The 15,025-nt window shown below is 50.6% G+C and overlaps 1 protein-coding gene and 1 pseudogene across 3 annotated transcripts; one reads left to right on the top strand and one right to left on the bottom strand.

Annotated features, from left to right (window-relative positions):
• Positions 1–562: 562 nt before the first annotated feature.
• On the bottom strand, positions 563–2,041 carry LOC119354534. 3 transcript variants are annotated; one of them, XM_037621254.1, is made up of 3 exons: positions 1,117–2,038; positions 945–991; positions 563–848 (listed from the first exon to the last, which is right to left on the bottom strand). In XM_037621254.1, the coding sequence occupies exons 1-3, from the start codon at positions 1,972–1,974 to the stop codon at positions 728–730; spliced, it is 1,026 nt and encodes a 341-aa protein (XP_037477151.1). In that variant the 5' UTR covers positions 1,975–2,038; the 3' UTR covers positions 563–727. The 3 variants fall into 3 exon arrangements, with proteins under 3 accessions (XP_037477151.1, XP_037477150.1, XP_037477152.1); XM_037621253.1 differs by having other exon boundaries at positions 563–991; positions 1,117–2,041; XM_037621255.1 differs by lacking the exon at positions 945–991 and having other exon boundaries at positions 1,117–2,040.
• LOC119357848 lies at positions 1,975–13,152 on the top strand (annotated as a pseudogene).
• Positions 13,153–15,025: the final 1,873 nt, after the last annotated feature.

Raw genomic sequence — 15,025 nt, 5'->3', positions numbered from 1 at the left:
GAGCTCTCAGGCTGGCTCAGACAGTGGGTCACACACTGGTGCTGTAGCAAACCACTCAGGAATGTCAACCATGACCACTTCCACCGGTATGCTTTTGAGCCACACAACCCACCTCTCTTGTCTCCTTTGATGTCTTTTCGAACATAGTTATGCGAGACCTGCTATTATTTTTATTTTTAGAATCATTTTTAAAATGTTTCTCTCAGTGAGCTGATGTGTAAACTATTGTGATTTCATTTTATGAATGGAGCCGGAGTCCCTATTATTTAAAGCGCATCTCCTTGGTACTCAGGCCGTTGGTTTATGCTCTGGTGGTTGCCCACGAGACGTGGCGTCATGGGAGCCTATGGCGTGAGTTATGATGGAGGATGCATGAGACACAACACACGCACACGCGTACCTTTGACCCACCCAAAACAAACGGTGCGAATTAATTTTGCAGGCAGCATGCATATGCACACACGTACGGCGGTCCTATACATAAACGCGGCTTACTACTTTGGTCATTTCCGCGATGTGAAAAAAGACGTGCTGAGCCCACGCTTGTTTCAGACGTCTCATTCTTGTTAGTACATCCTTCCGTGATGGAAAGCTTCACAACCAACATGCAAGGAGAGTTCGTTACGTCATGAAAAGAGCGTGTGGTCTGGTCAGTGGACACCTGATGTTCTGAAGGAAAAAAACTAGACAAAGCTATGCAAAGATTCAAGCCACCTATCGACAGCTGCTATGAGTCCAACAGTGATCGCCGGCGGCGGTGCAGTGCAGCGGTGAATCTCTCCAGAAGCAGAAGCATGCCGAGCGCCGACGACAGGCCAAACGTCAGCCTGAGTGATACAGGGAACTTTCTGCCAGAAAAAAGAGAGAGAGATTCAGGGAACGTTCGCCCAGGTTCCATGGCGAGAAAACTGCCACTCAAAGACATAAGCGCCAGTTGTGCGGACCTGGCCGTAAAACATCTCTTGCTCTTTAGGATCATGAAGAAGAAACACTGTACAAATTAAATGAATTTGAAGTTACTACAAAATAAACTTTGTGAACTGGAGATATATTAATAGCGTCAGAGAAAGACTGAGTCGTGGAACAGATACATGCACGCTGCTAGTAAGTAAGTACCTTGCAAATGGCGACCACGGAGAAACGCGGCTTCTGCACCATCGTGACGGCCGCGGATTCACGGCACAGGCGCCGTGCCATCTCCCTTGCTAGCACCACTCGCGCTGGCTCGGCTCGCAGCGCCGCCACCCCCCTCCGCGTGGCCGCCCTGTCCGCCTCCAGCGCCTCCACCCTCGCGTACAGCTCCAGAGCACCATCCACGCGCTCCTCTTCCGTGTACTCAACAGCCACAGCCTTCGTCGCGGCCGCGCACCCCATGTCTTTCGTGTACTCCAACTCCTCCGCAGGAGGCGGCGGGACCGACTTCTTGATCACCATGACATTCATGCCACTCTCGCCGCCGGCGCCGCTACTCTCCCTGTAGACCTCCGGTTCGATGTGTTCCCCGGGACGCTCCTCCTCGTGGTAACAGTTCTCGTCGGCGGGGCGGATGCCGTGGGCGTGAAGGAGGGCGAGGTAACCGCCGGCGAGGGCTGATAGCGACGCGAGCTCGTTGTGGAGCTGCCGGTCGCGCTCGACGCGTCCCTCGGCCAGTCGGCGGAACTGACGCGCTTCCAGGGGAGCGGCCGCCTTCTCCCGCTGCAGCCGCTCGATCATCAACATGGTCTCGCGCGCCGCGGACTCCGCCGCACCGCGCTCCGCGTTCAGCTCAGCGCACAGCGCCGCTTCGTCTGTCTCCGCCGCATTCTTCTCCCCACGAAGCCCCTCGACCGCCTCCTCCAGCTCCTCCACCCTACGACCCAGCTCCCGCCGGCCCACCTCCCGGTCGCTCACGGGCGCGCGGCGCCTCACCGAGCGCCGCCACGCTGACGACATGGAGGTCGAAGCGGTGGTTGCGAATTGATGAGTCAAGAGCATATGTGGGCCTCCGGGCCCGGGCCATCCGATGGTGTGCGAGAGTTAGATGGAAACGAGAGGCGCGCCTGCTCCCCTCAACATGCTCCCATCTCAACACACCGAAAAGAAAATCTGAACACACCGAAAATCAATTTTTAAATAAAAGGGTCGATCCAGTGCTAGCTCCTACACCAAGGCCAAGTGGACAAGAGAGAGAGAGAGAGATGTGGCCGTCGCTGCTGTACCCCCCGCCGGCGTCGGCCATCGTGACGGCGATGTCGGTGGTGTCGTTCGCGTCACTGGCGTCCGTGGGCCTCTCCGAGCTCCGCGGCCAGCACATGGCCTACTCCAAGTTCTTCTCGAATACGCACGAGTGTGCGTATCATCTTTTATAAAAGAGAGGGGGAGCCTCAACCGCCATTGATGTTACAGAGTGTTAAACGCTACAGTAACAACAACACTAAATTTACAATCCACCGTTCCGCCTACAAACGCGGTGATTGGGATTACTCACTACCTACCCACCCTACCAGAAGTTCGGGCATGCTATCCACTTCGCCCTTCAATAAGCTCGCCTGCTGCCAAGCCTTGCCTTCCGTGACGATGCGCCCGACTACCAGCTGTAGTGATTGAGAAGCGCCGTCGAAACAATTGCATTCATGTGCTTCCACAACTCCCAAAGCCCTAGGGTATGAAGCGCCCGTAACTCCATCGGCTTACGAACGCCTGACGTTCTCGCTACACACCAATCCTTTAGGGTGTCTTGGGCCATTGGGGACCACTGCGGCTTCCCTAAGGCCGAGCACAGAGTTCTCCAAACCGTTCTAACGAACACGCACATCAGAAAGATGTGATCAATAGTTTCAACTTCCTGGTCACAGAACGGGCAGCCATCCTGGTACGGGAGGCTGCGACTGGCCAGTCTGTCCAAAGTCCAGCACCTATTTCTCATAGCCAACCAGGTGAAGAAGCGTCACTTCAGAGGAGCCCGAGATCACTAGGAAAAGTCCGTCGTCGGTGCCACCTCCCTACCAACGAACCATGCAACATAAGCAGATCGGATCGAGAACTGTCCGTTCGGTTCCCAGGCCCAAGAAATGGCGTCGGGGACGTGCTCCTGAAGCTGGACCCCTTACAGTCGCTGCCATACCTCCAGGTAATCCACCAGAGCCTCGTAGGCCATATCGGGGCTGATGTCCCGAGTCTAGGAGCCAAATGAGTGTCAGGACCCCGATTCTAAGTCACGTCGATCTAGCCTGTAACACCTCATATCACTTTGCAGCCTCACGCACGGTATTCTCATGGGTGTCGCCTTACCATGGCCCGGGACCGTTTGCGCCTTTTGGCTCACGTATATGATAGTGTCGCTAGCATCCATATGACAGAAAAATCACGTCGACATGACTAGTCGTGAACCCAAAGTGGCGCAAGCTTACGGGGACAGGCATACATGAACCAGCATCGAACGTGTCGGTCATCAGGGTGTGAACCCGGGCTGTAGCACCTGGGCTAACAGGACTCCGGGAACTCGGGCTGTAGCAGGCTAGTAGGACTCCGGAAGTCACCGCGTGACATTTCCCCGAAGGGACATACACATGAACGAAGTGGATCACATGCCGGCCAGTCTAAGTGTTCCGGAGCAGTAGTAACTGGGCTAGCAGGACTCCGGTAAACCGGGCTGTAGCGGACTACCAAGGCTCAGTGGAAGCACCAGACTATATTTCCCCATAAGAGAGGCTACCAAGGATAAACAACTAGGTTGTCGGAGCCCACACATACCAAGCATTTCAATCATACACATAATATGCCCGATATGTGTAAATACAACATGACATCACAACAAAACTCTACAACTCAAGTATTTATTCATTAGGCTTCGAAGAGCCAGATATTACAAACATGGGTCTCATGACCCAACAAACAGAGCATACAAGCAACAAGCACATGCAGAAGCTTAACTTGTCTGAGTACAGACAAGTACAAATGAAAAAGGGCTGAGAGGCCTGACTATCTACAAGACCCTGCCGAGGGCACAAGATCGTAGTTGAGGTAACAAGCTAAACGTCGAAGACCACACGGAACTGCTAGCGAGACTGAAGTCTCTCTGCAAAACATAAATTAAGCAAACGTGAGTACAAATGTACTCAGCAAGACTTACATCAGAACTAACTACATATGCATCATTATCAACAAAGGGATGGTGGGGTTTAACTGCAGCAAGCCCGTTTTGACTCGGTGGCTATCCTAAACTCTTTTGAGGTGGCGCACACGAGTCCACATATTCACCATAACAATACACCACTATGGATCCGCTCCCGTCTCCCTATTAGAACGCCATCCCTAGCACTCACGCTTATCTTGCGCATTTTAGAGTATCCACTTTCACTTGTCTATGAATTGTACAGGCAACCAAGTAGTCCTTTACCGTGGACGCGACTATTCAAATAGATGATGTTAACCCTACAGGGGTGTACTTCTTCATACACGCTCTCACAACTTACTGCCGTTTACACGAGATGTACTCGGCAACCTTCAAGCGGAAGCCCAATGAGGGTGTCGGCCACGGCCTACCTAAACACTCAAGTCTCTAGTCCAGGTTTATCGCCTATCCAGGTTCCATCCGCAGGGAGTCCGGCCGAGGTTTCGACTTACGGCCCCGAACGATGTGTTCAGGGTTCCGAGACACCAAAACGGGCGCCCGACATACCCGACCACGGTGTATCTACCGCATCATAGCCCACCCTTAGGGTCAGCGCTACACACGGCCACCAACACATATCCTATAAACACCAGAAACTAGTTGCAACTCCTGGACAGAAGACTAGGGTGGTTAAGAAGCCGAGAGGGTCCATTGGTTTCGGGCCCAATGCATGGTAGTAGCTGGTTCTTAAATCACACATACAGATCTCGGTGCTTAAGGACGGTTCCAATGAAACAACCCACCATGTACTCCTACATGGCCTCTCATCGATACCTTTACCAAATCGTGTTCACACACTTAGCTCACACGCAGTAGGACATGTTCATCACCATTCCAATCCATCCCCGATGAATCAGACATGAATCAACTCTAAGCAGTAGCAGGCATGACAAACAAGCATGAATGAGTAGGCACATCAGGGCTCAAACAACTCCTACTCATGCTAGTGGGTTTCATCTATTTACTATGGCAATGACAGGTCATGTAGAGGAAAAGGGGTTCAACTACTGCAACATGTAACAGTTGAATCGTTATTGTACTAATACAGTAAAAGAGACCAGGAGCAAGAGAGTAGGATTGTATCAGAATGAACAAGGGGGTTTTGCTTGCCTGGCACTTCTGAAGATGATATAGCTCTTCATCGGTGTCATCGAACTCATCATCGGAACATACGTCTACTGAGGGGAAACAATCACCGGCAAACATAGAAAGAACACAATCAATGCAATGCATAATATGATGCATGATCATGACATGTCAATATGCTATGATTTGAGCTAATGCAGCTAAGAACATAAAGGTTTGAGTTGATTTGAACCAAAGGTTCAAATTCAAATTCAAACTAAGAACTTATAAAGTGCATAATCATGTTTTGATCTAAACAACAAGGTTAAGTTGTTTAAACATGCATGAAAATGGTACAGATGGATAGATTGGATTTTTCTGATCATTTTCATATATTAATCTTTTCATTTGGAGTTACAGTTGATTTTCTATGATTTTTAGAAGTTTAGGCAATTTTCTGAAATTTCTGAATTATCTTAAATACAGAAACTATTTACTGCGTCAGCATGACTTCAGCATTGCGTCAGCAGGTCAACGGGGCACGGTCCAGGTCAAACCTGACGTGTGGGGGCCACACGTCGGCGCCACCGGGTTGTTTAGCTCGCTGACCGGTGGGCCAGGTCAACGACCACATCCGCAGGGTCAACTCTGACGCGTGGGTCCCGCTAGGTTAATCTAAACTAAGCAGGAAATAAAACCTGAGGTTAATTAGGGCATGGGGCCCATCCGTCAGCGGCACATGTCACTAACTAAAGACGATTAACACCCAACTAATCGTGCCGCGTCAGCCACCGGAGTTTCACCGGCGACGACCACGGTCGACGGCGGAGGTGCACCATGCACTCGCTACGGGGCACCATTCGATGCGCAGTTTGCTCCTACGGGCTCCTGGGAGTGTGGCGCATCCAAAGCAACAAGCGGCAGCAACTGGGGTGGCCGGAGCTGACGGCGGCGAGCTCTTTTGCGGCCGCCGGAGTTCGACCGTTGCTCGAAATGGCGTTACAGGCGACATGAGGAGCAGCGGGTGGCCGTGTTCGACTTGTGGGGATGTACTGAGTGCAGTGGTGAGCTCGGGTGCAAGCTTGCAGGGCCGTGGCCACGGTAGCGACATGAACGGCGGCGAGGAGCGCTCGGATCTGGTGGTAGCACGGTCTAGAGAGAGCAAAAGAGCGCGGGGAGAGAGGGGTTCGGTCCGTGAGCTCACAGCGGTTGCAGCAGAGGCTACAGCGAGCTCGGAGGAGGTCCGAAGCGAGCGGGGCGGCGGAGGCAATCTCAGCGACCCGAGGAAGAAGATGGCGTCGGGGGCGGCGCTTTGAGGCGTCCGGCATTGTGTAGCTCAGCAAGGGGGTCGAGGACGAGGTGGCGGAGCTTCTAGGCGCGTCGGTGAGGCGTGGGGTGGCCGGTAGCCGCGGGAACGGCGAGCGGCGCGACGACATGTTCGGGCGGCTGCGCGTGAGAAAGACAGAGGAGGGGAGAAGCACGGGAAGAGGTCGAGAGGATTCCAGGGGGGTGCGTGGCGTCGTCTGGAGTCGTCCAGGGCGTCGGCAGAAGCAGGAGGTGGCCGTCGGTGGCCGCTCGCATGCTAGAGCACTGCGGGCACACGCCCGTGCCTACTGGCGCGAGGAGGAAGGCGACAGAGGGGGCTGCGGTGGTGGACTGGGCCAGTTGGCTGGGCCAACCAGGTGGACTGCATAGGTGAGGCCAGGTACTAACTCTCTCTCTCTCTCTCTTTTCCTGTATTTCTTTTTCTATTTCATTTCCTCTATTCTGATTTAGTTTAGCTACTAAATCATTTTAATAAATTCTGTAGGTTATTATGGCTTGCTAAAATATACACAAAGCCACTCACAAACTTCTAGAATTATTGGAGTTATATTTAATATATATTAAATATAAATCCAAAGAAAATAATTATTGGATTAATTCAAATGGCCAAAATAAATGTTTCTGGGCTCCTAAAAATATTGGTTTGAATTTTACCTCTTGCTAATATTTTTATAGAATAATAGGAACATTTTCTTGGACTCATTTGAGAAGATTTTAAAGTTGGTTATTTTTTAACTGAATTCTGAGGGTTTCAACAAACCTTAATTCAACTTTCAGAAATTTTAGACATGATGCATGAGTGCAGTTGCAACTATTTCACTCAGGTATTCTAGGGCTGTGACAACTCACCCCCACTAAACAAGAATCTCGTCCGGAGATTCAAGTCGTCAGGTAAGAAGACAGAGGGACACAAGCTAACACAATCTTCACGATCCAGATGTCTTTCTCGAGGGTGTTGATTCACTGCATCACCTTGATCGTGACGTCTTGCTTTGAGAACTACATCCAACATGACAACGAGTAGAAAGGAAGAATTTTAAAAGAATCAATCTTCGTGAGGTTCGAGAAACTTAGGATCATCTTAATGATCACAAGATCAACTCACAGAATGGGACATAGAAACATCTCTGGAGCTGAGAGGCAAAACATGCATCAGGAGGGACGGAAGAAACAATTTGACGAGGGTTTCAAAGTAGCAAGGAAAAATTACCATGATTCCATGACGGGGTGCCTTAGGGAAGGTGACTCGTAGAATTATTCCCTTAAGTGGCAAAAAGAATTACTTGTGATATGGAGATCATTGGAACTCTTTATACCAGCCTAAGGCAAATCACAACAATCGGTTGGCAGAGTACGAAGGGATGGCATACCCGGACTAGAATGGATCATGTTGACTACCTTGTTGAAGACAACACAAGGGATGATTTTTGCTTATCATCGGAAATGGATGGAACCCGTTGTAGGACCACTTTGAAGATGATCCTGATCAGTAATTACTGAGAATGCTAGTCCATAGTAGGATGAAACAATGGCGATGCAAGCTGAGAACAAAATGCAAATGCTGGGAATGATTCTAGTAACTGGGGAGAACCCAACAGTAGAGAGAGATTCCACTATTGGAAAGGTTATAGCATAACCAAGGAAACTAAGAGTGGATCCCAATTAATGCCGACGATAAATCCTAGTGATTGTGCATGCTCTTAAGACCTTGAGCATTCCCATATTCAACAAGTTTTACCAATATTCGTGTCAAGGATCCTGGCAACACAACATACTACCATGATGAATAATGGTGGAGGATGCAGATGCAAAGAAAGGTAACACTTTCTCAGAATTCACCTTAGCGAGGCCAAGGGATCAAAATCTGGAGGATCGACCGAGAGACATTTAGCACTCCGCTTCTAATGTTCTCCTTGGTGTGCTAGCGTAGCCCATTTATTGATATTGTTTGGTATCTAGAACATCAAGTAAAAGGTCGGATTTCGGGAACACAAGAATCCATAAGGAATAACTTCGGAAGTAAATCCTACGGAATGCTTATGGGGAGGTGACCTACTTTATCAATCAGGATACTACAATAATAGATCTTCCGACTGGGTGTGTTGGCCACGACATCCACTTTAGCGGGTTACAAAGAGACCAATATTATAATTCTTGGGGACGTCCCAACCATCATATCTGCCCGGGATTCAGATCTGGTTAGTAACAGGATACTTCAGACTCAACATGTTTGAAAAGAAGAGTTGCAACACAAATCGACGAGATAACGTTGCGAGATTCTCGGGAAATGAACTACGATAGCAAGCTCCAAAACATGAGCTAGTTCTTCTACACACATGTGAACACGCTGTCCCAGACAAGCATGACCACGTAGTTGTCTCATGATATAACACTACCGAGTTCAGGTTGGGAACCATCATCGAGGGTAATGAAGTCCTAGCATAAGTCATGATTCTTAAGAAGGAACTTCTTCTCCTTGAGCAAATCAATCAGTGGCTTGGTGTGCTAGGGAATACATATGGAGTGGAGGTAATTAATCTACCAAACCATATAATACCTTCGCACTTGCATATCTAACTTGGGATGATTCCAAAGGAAACAAAAACAATGTTTCTCAAACTCACGGCGGCAGCTTGCACCAAATGCACATGAATTCAAGGAAGTCACTTCTTCCATCCAAGCATAAGCTTCATGAACGAAACACGAATGCATTGCTTACAAAGTTTTCAACACTAGGTTGATGTTCAACATGAATCATGGGGGAGACAAAATGCTGCTGATGGGCTCAACAACAATCCATCGAGGCTTCCCAATGATGAAGTTCCACAACTATGTGAACCAGGTGATAGCATTGTTTAGACCAAAAGATATAATGGTGTAGGCTCGAGGAATCAACCACGAGTGAGACAACATTATGAACATCGTTGGTACTGATTTGATTTGGTGATAGCCCATACTCAAATCAAGTTTTGATAAGACAATAGGTCCAACAACTGATCACAGGGACTAATCGATGAAGATATCATCTTTCTTCAACTAACACACAACACAAGGATATCCCTTTGAAACAAACTAAATTAGGTAAGTTTTATCTTCCAACTCTCCAAGTTGTTGTTTAGCTTAACCAATATCAACTCTAGGCCAATGGCAATCTGCATAAGTATATTGCCAATCCACTTGTCATTCCACCTTTGGAGGTGCTTTGCGGTGGCCCGCAATTTATTGTTCAACACCATGTAGGGGTTGCCCTCCGATGATGTGGAGTGCCACGCCTCCTGCGCCGTTTCCATGAAACCCGGGTCCTTGGGCCAGAAGGCTTCGAACTTGAAGCGTTTCCCATATTGGAAGTCAGCGTGCATGTCCACCAAAAGTGGGAAGTGGTCTGAGGCTGCTGAGCTCACCGCCATTAGGAAGCTAGAAGGGTATAAATCCTCCCAACAATTCGTCCCGAACACATGATCAATCCTTTCCAATGTCGCCCTGGACCTCTCGTTGGACCACGTATAGCGTCTCCCATTCAAGTATATCTCCTTGAGCTCCAGCTTATTAAGCTTGGACCGAAAACGGCTGATCATGTGGCGGTTGACAGAGTCGTTGTTCTTATCCTCCGGGTTGACTAGAAGATTGAAGTCGCCAACCAACAACCACGGGCCAGCCAAAAGCTCTTGGACCTCCACCAATTCCCTCATGAATTCTACTTTGGCCACATCCTCCGAGGATGGTCCATACACACCCATTAGCCACCACACTGGTGCTCCCAAGGGCTGCACAAGGGCGGACAACGTGTTTTCCGAAAGGTGGGGGTTGGACAATGTAACCGCAAGCGGGTCCCAAGCTAACAAAATGCCGCCGCATGTCCCAATCGCCGGGAGGTAGTAAAAACTCTCAAATTTATTACCGAGGCATTGTTTGACAACCTCAAGCGTTACAACCTCCAACTTAGTTTCTTGGAAGCACACGATGCTAGGGTCAACCGAGGCCACCACTTGGAAGATAGCGTGCCGCCTCGCCGGCAAGTTGAGCCCATGGACATTCCACAACAGCATTTTTATCGGTTGTTCGGCCATAGAAACAGCCCGCAAAAACAACCAGAGGAAAGGGTGTTAAACCCTCGCTCCTTCTACCTCGTCCTGCATCGGGAGGGCCGACGGCTCCCAACCAAAGAGCGCTAGTATGGCAACGATGTGGGTATCATTCAGCGGCTGCTCGAACAGGCGGATGTATGCTTGCAGCGCCTCATCGCCAATTGTATCTCCTTCGTGGGCTAATCAGAGATTGTGGATGATCACTTGCTGTTGCTTGCTTGCCGCCGAGCCATGGGCCCTTCTTCTTGCCAAGCGCACGCTTCGCCTGGGTGTAGACAGACCCACCTGCCTCCGCTGCCGCGGAAGCTTCGTCGGGGAATGCATCAAGGCGTGCGCATGCAGCCATTTGGGACTCCTGCTGTGAGTGGGCCCCCTCCCATTGTGTGTTAGGGACCGAACCTCCTCAGAGAGGCTGACCAGGAAAGTGTCCAACTCATGCACTTGTCCCATACAATGCGCGGTGGTGGCTGCCTCCGAGCTACACTGGCAATTGGACGAGGGAGGCGAGAGCTGCATGGGATCCGGTCCCTCCCCCAATCCGGGCTGGTCTTCGTGCACAGGATCTGCTGGCTCTGCATGCTCAGTTTCCATTTGCTGCATGTCCAATGCCCAATCCGCGTCGTCCTGTGGTGATACAAGAGATTGCATGTGGCGGGCCCCCGCGGATGTGGACAACTGAATTGTCCAGACGCGGAACGCCAGGGCCGATCGTGCCAGATCCGAGGCGGCATGATCACTGGCCTCCTCCTGCTGCGCGTGGGAACCATGCCACCGCGGCAGCGTCACCGAGGCGGGAGGCCCCACCTCCACTTGGCCAGCACGGGGAGAAGCCGAGCCACGGCTGGACTCTGGGCCCACACCGCTTTCAGCCAGAGCCCGCTTGTCTTCCACACTGGTCTCCATGCACTTGCCCGCTGACGGGGCCCCTTGTACCAACCCGATCACACTTTAGGTGTCATTCCCTGTCCCCACTGTGACGCCATCACGACCAGCAGAACGCGCGGGCTACCGAACCTCCGCCGATATTTGAACTGGCCGTGCCCTCTCCGGTGGTGAGGCGTCCACCAGCCTGGCGGGCGGCGCCGGCCGATTGCCAGGGCGGGCGGGAGGTTGGGCGAGCGCAGGTGCCTGCCCATGGTGGCCAGCACTGGGGTGCTAGAAGCTAGGCGGGACGACTAACGACCTACTCCAAGTTCTGGCCCGTCATGTCTGGACAGCAGCAAAAGAAGGGAGGCACCGGTGGCGCGCAGCTGTCGGACCATGACGGGATGCTGGTGGCCTACACGCCGCCGCTAGTCGCCGCCGCGGCGTCCTTCGTCGTGCCGGGTGCCGTGGAACGCTCGCCGTCCACTTCCTCAAGCGTGTCCTCAAGGTAAAGGTCTTGTTCAAGATTTACTCGGGAAAAAAAAATACTCTCTCCGTCCCGAAATACTCGTCGGAGAACTAGACAAAAATAGATGTATATAGAATTAAAATACGTCTAGATATATCCATTTCTCCAACAAATAGTTCTGAACAAAGAGAGTACTAACGAAGAACTGGTCTTTAGGTGCCACAAAAAGTATCGGAAATCATGTACTTCAACCATGTTTTTCCCCTGACCGAGACATGTTATAGAAGTGGGGTTCACATCTTGGATGAAATTGACAAGAAAATCAGGAATTTTAGTGCATTTCGGTTAATCGATTGTGGTGACACATGAATTTGAGTCAAATTTAAACAAAATGCAAACTTATTTCATCAAACTTTATTTGAATTAGAGTTGAATATTTTCTCTCATTTGACTGAAAAATGGGAAGAGAAATCAAGGAAGAGAAATCTCTGTGTTTTCAACAAGGTTCAATGGTAGTTGAAACCTAAAAGAAAAACCTGAGGACTAAACTTCACAATAATTTGATGATCTCCAATTTTTTATAGGTTTATTGAAAACAAATCGTGTTCCAATAGAGGCATGAATATTGTTCCATTACAATCTAGTACTTCCTCCATTTCAAAATAAGTTTCCTGGTTTTAGTTCAAACCACTACTTAATTTGCTCTTTTACAAGGTACTCTTCATCCACGGGTACAGTAGAAACATGCTACTCAACACGGCGCTCACCATCTCCTCCAGCTACCTGCTCAGCGCCATCACCATGATCTACGCGCGACACCTCGCCGTCGAACTCCCTGACCATACAACGGACCTCCTCTACCCAGGCGTCCTCCTCTTGGCCGTTGGCATCGCCGGCAACTTCTACCACCACTTCCTCATCTCGCAACTTAGGAAGGGAGGTGACAACGATACAGGGTACAAGATCCCCAAAGGCGGGCTCTTCGAGTTCATCACCTGCCCGCACTACCTCTTCGAGATCACCGGATTCTTCGGGTTCGCGATGATCTCGCAGACGGTTTATGCGCTCGCAATGGCCTCTGGCATGGCAGGCTACCTCGTCGGCGAAGCTTCGCCACCCAAAGATGGTAAGAATCCAAGTTCGAGGAGTTCCCGGCTAGCATTAAGGCTCTGGTGCCCTATATCTTGTAGTGAGCCAGCTAATTGGTTGACAACCGGTTTGTCTATTCACAAGCAGTCTCATATTTATCTAACATCGGCGACCATTCTAAGCCTTTGTGTCTGTCGACCCCTAATATTCATCTCACTCCATACATAAACTACCGACTAAAAAAATTAATTGATGCTGGACATTTTGCTAAACTGCACACGCTGAAAAAACATAGCTTGCAGAATGTTCGTTCTTCATGTTTCAAAGACTTAAGAAATTATGGTCCATACATCAAACAAAATCCATTAGGGCATTTCTAACCGATCCCCTATCTGAGCGTAAGGGATGATAATTTCAGTTTTCTTCCCTTACGGCGCACCTAGCCGAAGTACTAAAATCTATAAAGGAGTAAAATCATCATCCGCAGTCCAAAATCACTTCCAATCACCCTAAATATGCTCACTCCCGTTGCGGCTAAGTGAAAGTGGAAGTCTCTTTCTCCCACCACCGCGCTGTCCTGTCTCCCGCTGCCACAACCACCACGCCCCGTTGCCACCATCGATGACCGTCTCTCTGGCCAGAATGGATAGCCCGGTCCCTTCCCACACCCGACCGGCCACCGGCGCCGGCTTGTTGCCACGGGAAACCACCCACGCGCCACCGCCCGCGCCGAAGAAAACTTCGGGGATGAAAGAAACCCACCGGGTCCAAGCTCCTCCAACTGGGGCAATGGCCTCCAATGTGGCGACCGCCTCTCCGGCCATGGCTTGTGTCAGAATGTGTTCTCCAGACACCGGGGATCAAGGATACCTTGTATTTGTGGGTTCTGCCAGGGGCTAAACGCCTAGTCAGTCCACTATCAAGGGAACACAAGGAAACATGGACACAACGGATTTTATACAGGTTCAGGCCATCATGCTAGCTTAAAACCCTATGTCCTTTTTGTATTCATATAATCTATGGAATACAATTGCTCAAGTTGTCACGGGATGACCCCCGGGTAGGCTCAAGGAAAGAAGTTAACATTTCAAAGTATCGGGATGGCTCAGGTCCCTCAAATTGACTGGCCCTCCAACTGGCTCCCCCCGCTTGATGTCGGCTTGGGCTGGCTGGCCGCAGCCGGCAGCTAGCGGGCTCAGCGCACATCAAATCCAAGCGTATAACAAGACACCCGCCACGTCATGGAGAGCATGGCTACAGTGTCACCCGTACCGCTGACCGGGGTTGCCTACGTCAGCGCGGCCCGGCACTGTAAAGGCATACTGTCAACCACTCCGTCATGCCGTGACCTACGAGCAACAATATCATGCAGCCGGCGGGCCCTACGACCAACATGACCCCACAGCCGATGGGCCCCACTAGAGGCCAGAGACGCTGGCACCAGGGGCCCACCCCTCTTTCTTAACCATTTTGTAACCTGGGAGACCCAAGTATAAGACATCCCAGCAGTCCCATAAGGGGGGCGGCTCATTCTTTCCACACTCCCACACACTCGAGGCAGAGAGCAGAGATGGAGCTCTCTTCTTCCTCCACCAATACAACTCTTGGAGCAACCATGTACACCCCGTGTAGATCATAGTGATCCTTGTAGGACTAGGTTGTTACCTCCATCAGAGGGCAATGAACCTAGCTATGTCTCTGTGTACATCAGTGCACGTGCCTAATCGCGCATCAGGACGCCGTGGGCGCTGATCGGCCCCTAACCACACGAGATAAGCCATCCCATGGCATCTGCCATGAGAATACCACGACAGTTGGCGCCCACCATGGGGTCTGACGCGGCATTGGCCAAAATAATGTTCCGGACAAGACCCTACATTCCCTCCGGCGAGCATGTTGCGCATGGCCTGGTCATTACGTTTGGTGCACTTGACTGCGTCAACAATAGTGCGACACGTTTAACAGACGCCGACT

This window comes from Triticum dicoccoides, chromosome 2A (assembly GCF_002162155.2).
Source record: "Triticum dicoccoides isolate Atlit2015 ecotype Zavitan chromosome 2A, WEW_v2.0, whole genome shotgun sequence".
Classification (NCBI taxonomy): Eukaryota; Viridiplantae; Streptophyta; class Magnoliopsida; order Poales; family Poaceae; genus Triticum; species Triticum dicoccoides.
This window is presented reverse-complemented; position numbering and strand designations above follow the sequence as displayed.

Bases quoted from the DNA above. Each gene is read 5' to 3' on its own strand.
- LOC119354534 (XM_037621253.1), bottom strand. From the start codon at position 1,974: ATGCTCTTGACTCATCAATTCGCAACCACCGCTTCGACCTCCATGTCG. The intron at 992-1,116 runs GTACTTACTTAC...TAATTTGTACAG, and splicing joins CCGTGGTCGCCATTTGCAAG to TGTTTCTTCTTCATGATCCT.